This window comes from Maylandia zebra, linkage group LG3 (assembly GCF_041146795.1).
Source record: "Maylandia zebra isolate NMK-2024a linkage group LG3, Mzebra_GT3a, whole genome shotgun sequence".
Classification (NCBI taxonomy): Eukaryota; Metazoa; Chordata; class Actinopteri; order Cichliformes; family Cichlidae; genus Maylandia; species Maylandia zebra.
Genome location: NC_135169.1, coordinates 25,527,959 through 25,541,489, shown reverse-complemented (window position 1 = coordinate 25,541,489; position 13,531 = coordinate 25,527,959). Strand labels below are relative to the sequence as shown.

Here is a 13,531-nt window from a genome sequence, read left to right as displayed (position 1 = left end):
CCTTCATATCCTGCAGGAAACAGGAGCTGTTTGTTCAGCTTAGGGTAAGCTAGTTTGCTTCCATTCAAATGCAAACAAAGTGAAAGAAGGCAAATGTTTTTAACATAGAGTTTTAAAATCTACTTTCCCCCAACATCAATATAAATAATATGCAGCTAATCTGGCATGTTTTAATGTACAGAGAGAGAAAAAACAATAATAAAGTGAGAAGATGAAAAATGAATGATAAGCAGTGTAAAATATTCTCCTGCTGCAGGTACTGTGGGGAACCCTGGTCCATCGGGTAGACTGGGCAGGACTGGAGTTCCTGGTTTTCAAGGACCTCTTGGGGATCCCGGACCTCCTGGTTTTCCTGGATCCCCAGGAGCACAAGGTCAGGATTTTTGTTTATCTTCGACTTTTTAATAGCTTATCACTTCTAGCATGTTCTTATTCTTTCCCCCGTCTTCTTCAGGGTTTCCTGGTACAATTGGCCCTCGCGGCATTCCCGGCAGCGTCGGCCGCAGCCACAGCATCGGCTACACTCTGGTTAAGCACAGCCAGAGCACCCAGGTTCCCATGTGTCCTCAAGGCATGGCCAAACTGTGGGAGGGCTACAGTCTGCTGTATGTAGAGGGACAGGAGAAGGCACACAACCAAGACCTCGGTATGAAAACACTGTCAGGCTCTTATGAACCATAAATACTAGTTATAGCAGTCTTTGTGGGGCAAAATTAAAGGTTTAAAACCTCCCTTTGTCTCTTCAGGTCAGCCGGGGTCGTGTCTCCCCAGGTTCAACACGATCCCCTTCCTCTACTGCTCGCCCAGCGAGATTTGCTACTACGCTAGCCGCAATGATAAATCCTACTGGCTCTCCACGACCGCATCCATACCCATGATGCCCGTGGAAAAGGAGGAGATAAGACCTTACATCAGCAGGTATTGTACACTGTGTTACTTTAGTCAAGCTGCCTGTCATATACATGTGCATACAATTAATGAAGCTTTCATCTGATTATATGAATAACACAGGTGTTCAGTATGTGAGGCTCCATCTCAGGCAGTGGCGGTCCACAGTCAGGATATGACAATCCCCAACTGTCCTATCGGCTGGAGGAGTCTCTGGATAGGATACTCCTTCCTAATGGTACGTAGTTAATGGCAGCTTCTACCAAACAGATTTAGACCAGCAATTAGATGAAGAGGTTATTTCTCCCCATGGTTCTGCATACTGCCAAATTGTCTTCAGAGATGTCATATTTAAAAAAAATGTCCTTTCATTTCTGACACAGCACACAGCAGCTGGTGCAGAGGGCGGCGGTCAGTCCTTGGTGTCTCCTGGTTCCTGTCTGGAGGACTTCCGGGCGACTCCGTTCATCGAGTGCAACGGCGCCAGGGGCACCTGCCACTACTTTGCCAATAAATACAGCTTCTGGCTGACAACCGTGGATCCAGAAAATGAGTTTACCTTCTCGCCAGCCAAGGAGACGCTGAAGGGAGGCCAGGAGCGCTCCAGAGTCAGCCGCTGCCAAGTGTGCAGCAAGATCTTGTAGTAGGCAAAGGTGAAAGATGGAGGAGTGAGGCGGGGAAACATCAGGAGGGGATTCACTAACATTTCAAGAATTTATGATGGAGGATGAGATGGATTTAAAAAAGAACACGTGACTGACTGAATGGACCTTTCTCCTGTGCTGTGATGGTTTCAGAATCGAGTCGAGCAACATCGGCCCCATTTTGAGAGTTTTTTAATCCCCTGTAGGAATGAACGGCTTTTAAAAAAAGAAGAAGAAGCTGGAGGTAGGAGGAGGAAAGAGAAGAGTCCCAGTGTGAGCGATCTTCTCGAGATTATCACTGATAATGGTGCTATTGTTTATGTATGTGTTTATTACGTGTCAGCTTTCTTGTGACAGATGTCAGCGAGAATCATTCTCGGCTACCTCGGAGAGTGCCCCCACCCCCGTTTAGCAAACAAGTGCCCCGCACACACGTTAAGCACCCAATTTAAAGGTTATCAGCTCAGGAAGTTGGTCGTTATTGGTTCTTGTCGCTCCCATAGATACTGACAGCAGGCAGAAAGTCTCTACACCAACTCTGACGTCTGACTGTCATATCTCTGGGACAGACAAGCCTACAAATGCTTTTCAATGGGCTGATCATGTTCGAAGTGGGTACATAAGAGCTTAATGTGAGATGAGAGTAAAATTACAGATTGCTGGTTGATTTTAAGGTTTTAAAGCGAGTTTGCATTATCTTATTGGGCTGATCTGAGCAAAGCAGATATAAAGCTTCACTGAAATCCCATCTTTGGGAAGATGAAACCTGTTTTCTTCATAAACTTTTTATTCTACGGCAGTTTAGCATCACGAAGGTGCCCACTGTAAACACACTGGGGATTTTTTCATGTGTTGCATCAATACCTGCAGTATATTTGATGTCGGCCACTTCATTATTGGTTTGAAAATCAACTTGCCAAGACATGTGACTTGCTTGAGGTAAAAATGGCGTTGAAGCTATCCTTTGTTTTTAAGTTTTTGTGATATTTGGATTATTTTTTGGTGCCTTACAATCGGACGTGTGAATTAAAGGAGTTTTAGCTTCATGTAAAGATGAAAAAATCTGTGGAAAACTATAACTCATTAGCAAATTATTTGTTGTATAAACAAAAAAAGACTAGAAGTATTTTTTTTATTGGACTCCAACAAAAAAACATAAACAAAGCAAGTTTCATTTCTTTAAGTGCTGGTTTTCATATAGAAGGTGAGAAGCATCATCTGTTTGGGGAACAGAAGGAACTTAGAAACAATCTAAAGTATTCCTAAACATGTCAAAGTCCCAGCGTAAGCTTCACGTAAGCCTGTGTACATTTCACAGTGGGACTCTCAGGTTGCTGCTACGTTACCGTTAGTATGACTTTAAAGGTCAAGTCAGATTTTTCTGTGCAACAGCTGAAATGACAATAGAGAGCTGTTGTTATTGCACTGATGTGGACACAGATGGTTCAGAACATCAAAGGGGCATACATATCTCCACCTCCACTCTCACAGGTTTTCTCTATGCTGCGACCAAACAAGTATTTCTTTTGATTATATCACACTTTTTAAGGCTGCCATTCGCTTGCATTTTGCAAAAAGACACAAAACACACGCTCTCTGATAGATGAATTATTGCTGTACATAGTGCTTACTGTATTTTTCAGCAAATCATGTTAGCGCAAAGGTCTATGATGTTGTTACTCGGTTCTTTTCTTTTGTTTTTGTGTCCTCGGACAGGTAAGAAGATGGCAAAAGGACAATTCTGTGCCTTTAAATATAGATTTTGCAAAAACAAATACAAAAACACACAAAAAATTTGAAATTGTATCTGTTTTTGCATTAAATTTGGTTTTCCTCTGAGTCAAACAGGTTCATCTGTGCTTGGACAGTGGAAGCTACAGCATGACTTGTAACCACTACGACCTCTAGCACGTCTCTCTCTGCTGGTAGCCCTGACTTTAACGCTGTGCCACATAGTACATTTGTGTCTGTATTGTTTTTTTTGTAATCTAGATTTGTAATTATTGAGTCGTGACACTAGCCCCTGGTTTTATTTACTGAGAAGTGAGGGAATGGGAAGGTAATGATGTGTACATTAAATTTTATGGAAAGGAAAACATGCCTGTGTTTTTATATGGGAGATATATTCACCGCTGATGATTTAGGATGCTAACAGCACACTTTATTGCCAGTTTGGACTTCGCCGCTCGTTCAGAGCCAAATGGAGAAACATGCTTTAAGATCCCTGAGTGACAGAAAAGAAATGCAGTTTTCCTCAAAGAGGATCCATAACAAATCAAAAGTGGCAACGTAACATGTCTGTTCCTGTAACGTGTGTTTCTGTGCTCACACACTTTGAAATAAAGTCTCAAAACTACTTAACAAATGCATGTTTTTTGTTTTTAGCTCAATGTGAGGAAGTGAAGTGAATTTAAATATAAAATCTGTAAAACCAAATGTTGCTGCCAGTGGTACTGGTTCATTTCACAAAGTGGATGTAATAGAGAAATAGAAGATACAGCCAGACGGTTGAAACATGAGCACATTTGGGTGTTCTGATAGGACAACGACTCCAAACACACATCAAAACTGTTTTTAGAATAGATAAAGCAGGCTGACATTTACAGAAGGGATAGGCCTTTCCAATGGCTCCATGGTCCATCTCAGAAAACCAACAACCTTTAATTAACTCTGCCATGCTGCCAAGAACAGTGGCCAATCCAGCTGGAAGTATGCGGTTGTTTATGTTGTTTACCAAAAGCATCTTAGCAAAGGACATTAACCCAAAGCTTAGTGGAGGAATTTACTTTTGACCATGTGTGGATTAGAGAAAATCCAAATTAAAATTAAACTTGTGCATCTGAATACCTTTTTTTTTAGTCATTACAGATGTGTGCTCTAATCAATCACTACACCCTGGAAAGAAAACAGTTCAAAGAATTTATTAAAAGGCCAAAGTTACCATGCCATGTGACCATGATGATGTAAGATGCGCGAAAGTGATTAAATAAAAATAATTAAGAACAACTATTACAAAAAGGAAAAGGCCAAAACAATATCAGAAATGAAAATTGCAGAAGAGATAGATCACAAATTCTGTTTCTGCCTCTTAGTTTTTATTCACATTAATAATTTTTATATGTTTCTATTTAAAATTGGAATAATAAAACACAGATAGATAGATAGATAGATAGATAGATAGATAGATAGATAGATAGATAGATAGATAGATAGAACCTTCGCTCCAGTCCAGTAGGTGGCGGTAGTTCACCTTTTCAAAAGAAGAAGAAGAAGCGGAACTCGTAGCACAACAACAACATTGTTAGCAGCATTAGCTCGCAAAAAAGCGAGGAGACTTTTTTCTTCTTATTTGGGTCCCATTAACAGGTGAGTGTAATAACCGAGGGCCGTCAGAGAGTGTGAATGTGCAGTCTGTTGCCCTGTGTGCTTGTACGGTCGGAGAATCGCACATTTGTGAGCCGTTTCAGCTATGTGCACAACGTTAGCTCTCAGGCTAACGCTAGCTCCTAACGTTTTATTTAGTGGTTGTGTGCAGAAGTCACTGCATGCAAAGAGTTCTCGTACAGGATGAAGATTAAGGTGTGATGATGAGGATGCAGTGCTGTTGGATTTGTCCTCCTTGGTGAAATAGTTAGTCGACAGCCAGAGAAAATGACTACACATTCATGAAAGCTGATTTCTCGAGAGCTTTTTGTATCCTGTTAATTACAACGTATACTCGGATACAGGCGTCATTGATACTTGTGGTAACGAGCGGTGTGCACGGATGGGTCCAAATACTCAGAAGGTTAGACGTCAAGATGTTTTGTGTGTCAGGTTTCTTTACTAAAACTCATATTTCTTGAACCACAGAGGCCTAGAGATACACGCAAGATTTACCACGGTTACACCAGTTGTCTTTTTTTAAGATCTGAGGAGGTTTATTGCATACTGACTTGTCTCGTTATTAAGGGTTCAACCTTCAAATGGTTGGTGACCTCCACAGTCAACATATCCCAGTTCAACAAGCATCTTTGGGATGTGGTCGAGCGACAGATTCTCATTATGAATGTGCAGCTGACAAATCTGGACTGACACTCAAAGCCATTATACAACACGCCTCATTCATGCAAGCACTTGCTCTATGCTTTGAAATGCTTTCTATCTAACATTCATACACATTCATACTCAAATGGATGCATCGAAGAACAGCTTGGTATCTTGCCCAAGGATACACGCAGACTGGCCAACCTTCCAGTCAGTAGATGATCTAGTCTACCGCCTGAGCAACAGCCACCCCATACAGTGTGATGGGGTTAGGGGTGCTGATCATGCAAATGTGGACCAGAATGGTTCCAGCATCTTGTTAAATCTGTGCCTTTTCTAAGCAGCATTTGTATTTTTCTATTCTTTAACTTACTGCTCTGACTGAGGTCGAGCCCGTTGTCCAAACAATTGTGTTTGACCTGGGCTAAAAGTCGATGTTTGAATCAACTGTTATTACTGTTGACAGAGGCCAAGTGGAGATAATCTTGCATAAGAGCACAAAGGAATTTGTGCTTTGATGGCAGAGTGATAAAGGCAAACATCAGGTATAAATAAACAGTGCTGAGTAACAATAAGTGACCATAGGTGTGTGTGAAGTTGAAATAGTGTGTGTGAGGTCAGCATACAGGCAGAGTAGAGCCAGTGTGACTCATTCAGGAGGATGGATTTAAAAAAGAAAAGCAAACACCCACAGTGGTGGGGACCATGATTTGATCTGTTAATACCTGGTTAAAGCATGTGTCTGTAGCTGTAATGCTTAAAAGTATAAAAGGTAAATTAAAAAGTTGGAAGTGAACAGCAACAAGATCCACTGTTTGATTTCTCACCGATTTTTACACTGGCTGCCATCAGAACTACTTTAACTCTACTTAACATAGAGTCAGCAAGGTGTTAAAAATGTTCAGTTGGTGAGCCAGTGGGAGTTGTAGCCTCAGGAGTTGCATCCAATCTGGTCTTCTGCTGCTGTAGCCCATCTGCTTCAAAGGTTGATGCTCTTTTGTCTGCCTGTCAAGAATTAGTCGACTCTGCTCATTCAAAAAGGAAAAAAAAGAAGGTAGTCCACTCCATGTTTTGGGAATAACTTGTCCATTCCAGTCTAGTTAATTGGACGAATAATACTCAACTTCGGGTTTTCAGTTAATCCATGAAGGGTGAACAAGCAAAGAAGTCAGAAGTAGAGCAGGGCGATATGGCCAAAAATATTTATCACGATATACATTTAAAAGTTTGCGATAACGATATAACTGACGATATAATTGACACTAGACAAAATACTTTACAACTCCACAACTTTATTAGTGCAAAAAACCCCATCAATGTATTTTCGCTTAAACAAGCAGCTGTTTTTTATGTGCATTAAAGTTATATAAAAATTTTACAGTGCAAATGCAAATTCCTTGCTGACAGTTTAACCAAAAGGCATTTCCAGTGGAAATTGGCCGACATATCCTCAGCATAACCCTGTATAATATCCACAAAACTTAAAAAAGGTTATACACACACAATACGGTAATATTATGTTGAAGCACAGTACGTATCACTCCGCGAGGCTCCTGCCTACGATGGCCGTAATGCTCCGACAATCCATCAAGCGGTGCGGCTTCGTACCTTAGCAAAGTCGTACTAAAACATTTGACAGATTTTTGAGCGCCGTGTACATAAAATCGTTTCGAGGTCAGTAAACACAACCAGAGTTCATACATAAGGCACACGGGATTATGAGGGGCACTGTCGATTTTCAGAAAAATCAAAGGATTGATTTTAAGTGTGCCGTATTTTCCAAACAACACGGTAATAACGACGGCCCGCTAGCATGCTCTACCAGAAATAGTGCTTTGTTGTGTATCTGACGGCCGAACGCTAAACCAGTTCCACACCAGTGAAGTTGCATTTTTACAAACCAATTCTGGTTCATCTGTTTCATTCAACGATCCGCTTTCGCTCTTCTCATTCTGCGTCGCCGCCATGTGCGTATGTAAACAAAGGCACTGCGCATGCGCGTTATACCCAGGTTCTATCGTGATATTTCATTTTCCTATTGTTGCCCAAAATTACACCGGTATTACCGTGAACAGTATGATACAGCCCAGCCCTAGTCAGAAGTTCAACAACAGAAACGATGCAAAGCCAAGTCAACTAGATCATCTAGCTAGTGTACTTACGGTGCTGGAGCAGTGTTGATCGGTCCAACGTGAGATTCACTACATGTGGACTTAGTATGACCTGAGGTCCCAAAATCACCACTTCTTGCTGCTACTTTTTCCAGCCCCCCAGAAAACACACAGTGCCTGGTAGACCCCATGAGAAAGGCTTTAATCTGCACTCCTACTGCGCCAAGTCAGAGTGATCTTACTGGCTGACTGTACAAATGAAAAAACACAGAAATTCATTACAAAAACCACATTCAAAATAACTAATCTGGCACTCGCAGCAAGGTGTACCTAACGAAGTGGCCAGTGAGTGTAAATAGTTGTTAGACACAGACTTTGACTTGAAATTTAAATAAGTACCCCATAAATACTGCTGGTGTTATACTCCTTGACTTCAATATATCTTAATTTATTTGAATAATTTTTTTTTTTTAAAAAGAGGAAAATACACAAATTTGTAATTTTGGACGACACTGTTGTTGCTGTTTTCTTTTTTTTTTAAAAACTTCCAGTAAAAACTATGCAGAATAAAACCTTTCATAATTAAAGAAAAAAAAGAAAAAACTTATGAGCTATGTGATTCTTTGCCACTAGGTGGCAGTACTCGCTGTCTGAAAGTGAGAGAGGGGAAAAAGCTAATGTAAGAAAGGAGAAATGAGAAATCACTCAGCAAGTCTCGAGTGCAGGTTTCAGAGATGGTGAAGAGAAAGCAGGAGAGGAGGATTCATCAAAAAGTGTGGTGAAAGATGCAAACACAGAAAACAGGGAGTTTAAATGTGTTTGATAAATGTGCCTTAAGAGTTGGGAGATGGACTCAACCTCATTGATCCCTGACGCTTAATTTCAAAATGCCAGCCGAGTAATCAGGTTCACTTTAAATAACTGTCATGCTAGTTAGACGAGAGAAAGATGAGGTGCAGTGACTTTAACTCTCAGATGAGGCAAGAAGAAAAAGGAGGATGATTTGGATTGTGATGGAAATCCGAGGAGAGGGAGCAGTATTTCCAGTCTGAAACTTGACTTCTTTTCTTTAAAAAAGCAGAGAAATCAGAGAAAGTGAGGAAACAAGTTTAAGAACTGAGCCTCTTTCAACACTTGCTGCTCAATTTACACCACCCTTCTTTCTAACAGGGGAGACAGATGCAGGTAGGTGGAGTGGAGTGGGGTGGGAGTGCTTCCAGAGGGAGCTCAGCATGCATCTTAGTTCAGCATTTAGAAAACATCTCCACATTTTGCCACTTTGTTCACCGTCTCAGGTACGCTGGAATTTTCGGACACCCACTCGAACATGTCCTATGTCTTCATCAACGACTCGTCGCAGACCAGCGTGCCTCTGCTGCAGTCGTGCATCGATGGAGACCTACCCTTCGCCAAGAGGCTGCTAGAGACCGGATGCGACCCCAACATCCGTGACAACCGGGGCCGCACCGGCCTCCACCTAGCCGCCGCCAGAGGGAATGTGGAAATATGCCGCCTCTTGCACAAGTTTGGGGCCGATCTGCTGGCGACAGATTATCAGGGGAATACGGCGCTGCACCTGTGCGGCCACGTGGATACGATACAGTTCCTGGTGTCCAACGGGCTGAAGATCGACATCTGGTAAGAATTCAGAGTTCAGGTGATGACAGTGAGCTGTTTCCACCCTGAGCAACTTAATGTTCTCTCATTTTAACTCCACTTTTAATTTCATGTATATCAACTATTCAGAATCATGTAGTCATGCATGATTCATGTTGATATGGTAGAAGCTAAAAGCCATGTGGTGTACTGAGACTGTTTGGCTTGTAATACCCTCTCTAAACAACTTAAATCTGCCCTTTAGAGATTTCTGAATGAATGAAAAAAGCACTAAACTCAAATTAAACTGCAATGAGCAAAGCTGCTCTAGAGATGATCTGAATCCACAAAGAACTGACAACAGAAAAGAAGCAAAAAGAAACAAATTTAAAATTGAGCAGACAGCAGTACTCTGAATCTTCAGTCGGAGGTTGGTGTTAATTCTGTCAGAGTATTCATTTAATGTTATTTGGGTTGTTTTTTCTTTGTAACTGCTTATTGAGCATCTTAAATATATAAAGTTAGTTGGGGAATTTGAATCAAAGTATCGTAAATTTCATGAATGAAAGAAATATAACTAAAAGATAAGTCTTTTCTATGTAACTGCTGCTAAAATCCCACTGGTGGAATTCACCTTTCACCTCTCAGCAGAGCAAATCGAATGACTTCCTGTCCCCTCGGGGGGAGTGCACTGTTGCTCCCCTCAGAGGAGACGAGAGGAGTATTTGGTTCTGTTTGTTTTCAGTTTTCAAACTATTGTGTTCAAATCGTGTGTGATGGTAAACACCAATAAGAGTTCGAGCTGATTTCATTTTGAGGGAAAATCGGGTCAAGGTTGCACCAGATGTGAAAATTGTTAAAACCTTTAGATCACGCACATTTTTCTTTTGTATGGATCGTCTTCAACCTTCACAACCATTTACTATCATCTTGGGCACCATGAGTAGCATTTCACCTTTACCAACTTTTGGGTTATCAAGTAAGTTGTGAACAAACTAAAGCTGAATATCTGATGTTTCTCTGGGAGACTTTAAAGCTCTGATAAATAATCCTGTAACTGAAGAGTGCAATAAACCAGACTTTGTGTTTTTGCTGGTACTGTGATATCGCTCCCCAGCAGACACAAAAATGATCACGTGAGCATGAACACAACAGGAAGTCTCTGAACTCTTCATGCATGTAAATCTAAACCAGTGTCTGAAAGTGTCAGACATAGTACACATTTTGCTGTGTGTGTTCAAATGCTTACAAGATGAATGGATACGGATAAGCTAACAGATCTCAGTCACCCCATGGCAAACACAAGAGATGACCTCATGCTGCTGCTGTACTGATTACCCTCTTTTTAGACTGTTAGACTTGTCTGAAAGATGCCCCTGATGAAGCTGCTGAAATATGACACAAACACTTAGATACGTTCTGGTTTTTCAGGGAATATTTGGGAGTTGTGAAATTGTTTTAATTCACTAAATGAGGTCATCACTTACTGCTATGAGTTGATGTTACGTAAATCACCCATACCCGCGACAAAGCCAGTACCAAGGCCACCTGACTCATTGTTTGCTGGGATTACTAAAAAGGATTCAGTGCTTTCAGTTTTCAGCTGAACTTAACTAAAACATTAGCTTTTAATTCTACTGTGCAGACTAATCATATTGTTTTTATCTGCAGGCTACATGTGTGACTGTAGTTATGTATGCACAGTTGTGGAACAGCATATTCACATCATGGAGGTTTCCTGGTTCAAGTTAATACAAAACTCGTGTGTTGGATAAAAGAAATAATAGATTTCTTTTGTTCTTACTGCAGTAACCACAACGGATCGACTCCTCTGGTGCTGGCGAAGAGACGCGGAGTCAACAAGGATGCTATTCGTCTGCTGGAGGGGCTGGAGGAGCAGGAGGTGAAAGGCTTCAACAGAGGAGCCCACTCCAAACTGGAGACCATGCAGATGGCTGACAGTGAGAGGTGAGCAGAGCTGGAAGGAGAGAGGGTGGAGAGCCAATCGGGACAGATCATGCAGCCAAAGCATGATCTGTCCTGATTGGCTCTCTCCTGCAAAGCAGGTAGAGTTTCAAGCAAGACTTCACACAGCTTTAAGAGCAATAATACTGACCCAGAGAACTGTTCTGTGCCTGCTTTAAATTAGACTTAAAATGAGATTCTGGAAGGGTCTATCTTCATTTTAGCTCCTACACTGATTGTGGGTTTTCTTAGCTTTACCACAGAAAAAAGGAACAAGAACAGAGTTACATGTGAGCGATAACAAACTTCTGTGTGTGTGTGTCTCAGTGCGATGGAGAGCCACTCCTTACTGAACCCGAACCTGCAGAGCACCGAGGGCGTCCTGTCCAGCTTCAGGACCACCTGGCAGGAGTTTGTGGAGGACCTGGGCTTTTGGAGGGTCCTGCTGTTGCTGGTGGTCATCGCCCTCCTCTCCCTGGGCATTGCCTACTACGTCAGTGGGGTCCTGCCTTTCTCCACCAGCCAGCTGGAGCTGGTGCACTGAGTAAAGGCTGGGAAGAAGGGTGCGGAAGAGGCAGTAAAATAAATGAATGAAGGTCTGCGTTCAGCTTTGTGTATAGAACAAAAACCCAGAGTTTTGTTTCTTTGTTGCCCACATTTGATCCTTTTTTATTGTGGTCTTAACAACATCATATGATACTGTTAGTAAAGCGACGCAATTTTAAAAATATTATAAATATTTTTAGGTGATTAACGAGAGAGGGCGGTGACTCAGAGACTTCATGTGTGGCCTAACACCTCAACTCATTGATAGACTCATTTCCTCTTCCTCACACTTGTCATGTCATCCCTGTTTGCTCTGTTACAAGCTGTATATTGCTGATGTTTTGTATCTTTTCATTGTTTTCTCTCACTTGTTATTTATTCAAATGTCTTTGGTGTGAATTTTTCCCTCGCTGTCTTTCTTTCACACAAATACCTGCAGCCTTTCTGACGGGAAACAGTTTTGTCAGGATAACAGAGCCGACTGCAGAGAAACACCTGGGCTGAGTTTAGATGAAGCTTCAGGTTTAACTGGGATTATGGCAGCAGATTAATGCTTCTTACTTTGTTGTATATTAATTGTATGTTAATGTGCTTTTGTTAAAGGTTTTCAGTGTTTATTCCATCAAACATTTGAAGTCATTTAATGTGCAAAATGAATAAAATCATGACTGTAATCTGCATCAGGTTAGAGCATCACTTTGTTACCAACTCAAAACTTTATTGGCACACAGCAGCTAACCTGAGCTTTTTACAAAGCGCAAAGAAAACAGGAAAGACTGCAAATCTGTAGAAACAGGCAGGATTAGTACTCGCTGTAAATGAATATACATACAGAACTTGCTCTCACCAATGGGGGAAAACCTTCAGCTGTTACTGATCTTTGATGATTCAGCATTTTAATGATCTGGGTGACAGTAAGAAAGATGTTACAAAGAAAAACAAACACTTGAGATTCTTGTTTGTACCGTAAATTGTTGGAAGACCGCAAATCAAGCCTTACTGGAAGCTTTTTCAGGTATAAGCCGTACTTTCATTCAGTGATTGTACACATTGAGTGTACAGTCATTTGTACCCACCTTTTTGCTCACACTCATTTGCAAATGTTCAGTTACCCCGTACCCACTGCTGTTGAAGAGCTTTGAGACACACAGAACAATAACAGTTTCACTGAGGAAGAAAGATGGACAATGTCACACTCTCACCCATGGCTGTTTATTGTCCTGTTTTTTAGTGACATATAGACCCTCCCCTGGATGTGCCCTGTTAGAAAAGAGAATATCCTGTCAAATTAAGGCTAAGACTGTGATGTGTTTGACTTCAACTAATATCAGTACATAAATGTGTCACCGCTTTTTTCCGTTACATAATGTGGTAAAGTGCTGTAGGCTACATGTTTGGTAAAAATGATTTAAAGGGAAGTAGTTTTGTTTTGACATTCTGGTTTTAGTTTGAGTGTGAATATAGCACACAGCCCTGCAAGTTCAAATTTTATTCACCATATGCAGTGGCAGGTTGCCCTGCAGTGGAATGAACCCGACCTTACACACACAACACAGACATCACATGGGGATACAAGTCAGAGAACGGTTGCATTACAGAAAAACCACTGAAATGTATACTGCAATGGGAAAGTACAAGAGGAACAAAAGAGACCTCTACTCATGCTGGGCTATAGGAGGACAGCATGAGAACAGGAAACAAAAAAACTCCTCTGCACAGAAAGCACATAAATGTCCACAGTACAACATTATAGAG

General features: G+C 41.4%; 2 protein-coding genes across 5 annotated transcripts in view; both read left to right on the top strand.

Moving 5' to 3' along the window:
- The window catches only part of col4a6 (collagen, type IV, alpha 6), a 149,753-nt gene extending 145,865 nt beyond the window's left edge, over positions 1-3,888 (top strand). For all 4 annotated transcript variants that reach the window (XM_076881522.1, XM_076881524.1, XM_076881509.1 and 1 more), the window contains 5 exons: positions 257-373; positions 455-646; positions 747-918; positions 1,012-1,126; positions 1,272-3,888. In XM_076881522.1, the coding sequence (XP_076737637.1) occupies positions 257-373; positions 455-646; positions 747-918; positions 1,012-1,126; positions 1,272-1,532 (857 nt within the window). In that variant the 3' untranslated portion in view covers positions 1,533-3,888. The remainder of the gene's footprint in view (positions 1-256; positions 374-454; positions 647-746; positions 919-1,011; positions 1,127-1,271) is intronic.
- An 889-nt stretch (positions 3,889-4,777) lies between these two features.
- Positions 4,778-12,454, top strand: ankrd46b (ankyrin repeat domain 46b). The gene is made up of 4 exons (XM_024799645.2): positions 4,778-4,898; positions 8,965-9,307; positions 11,075-11,233; positions 11,558-12,454. The coding sequence occupies exons 2-4, from the start codon at positions 8,997-8,999 to the stop codon at positions 11,772-11,774; spliced, it is 687 nt and encodes a 228-aa protein (XP_024655413.1). The 5' UTR covers positions 4,778-4,898; positions 8,965-8,996; the 3' UTR covers positions 11,775-12,454.
- Positions 12,455-13,531: the final 1,077 nt, after the last annotated feature.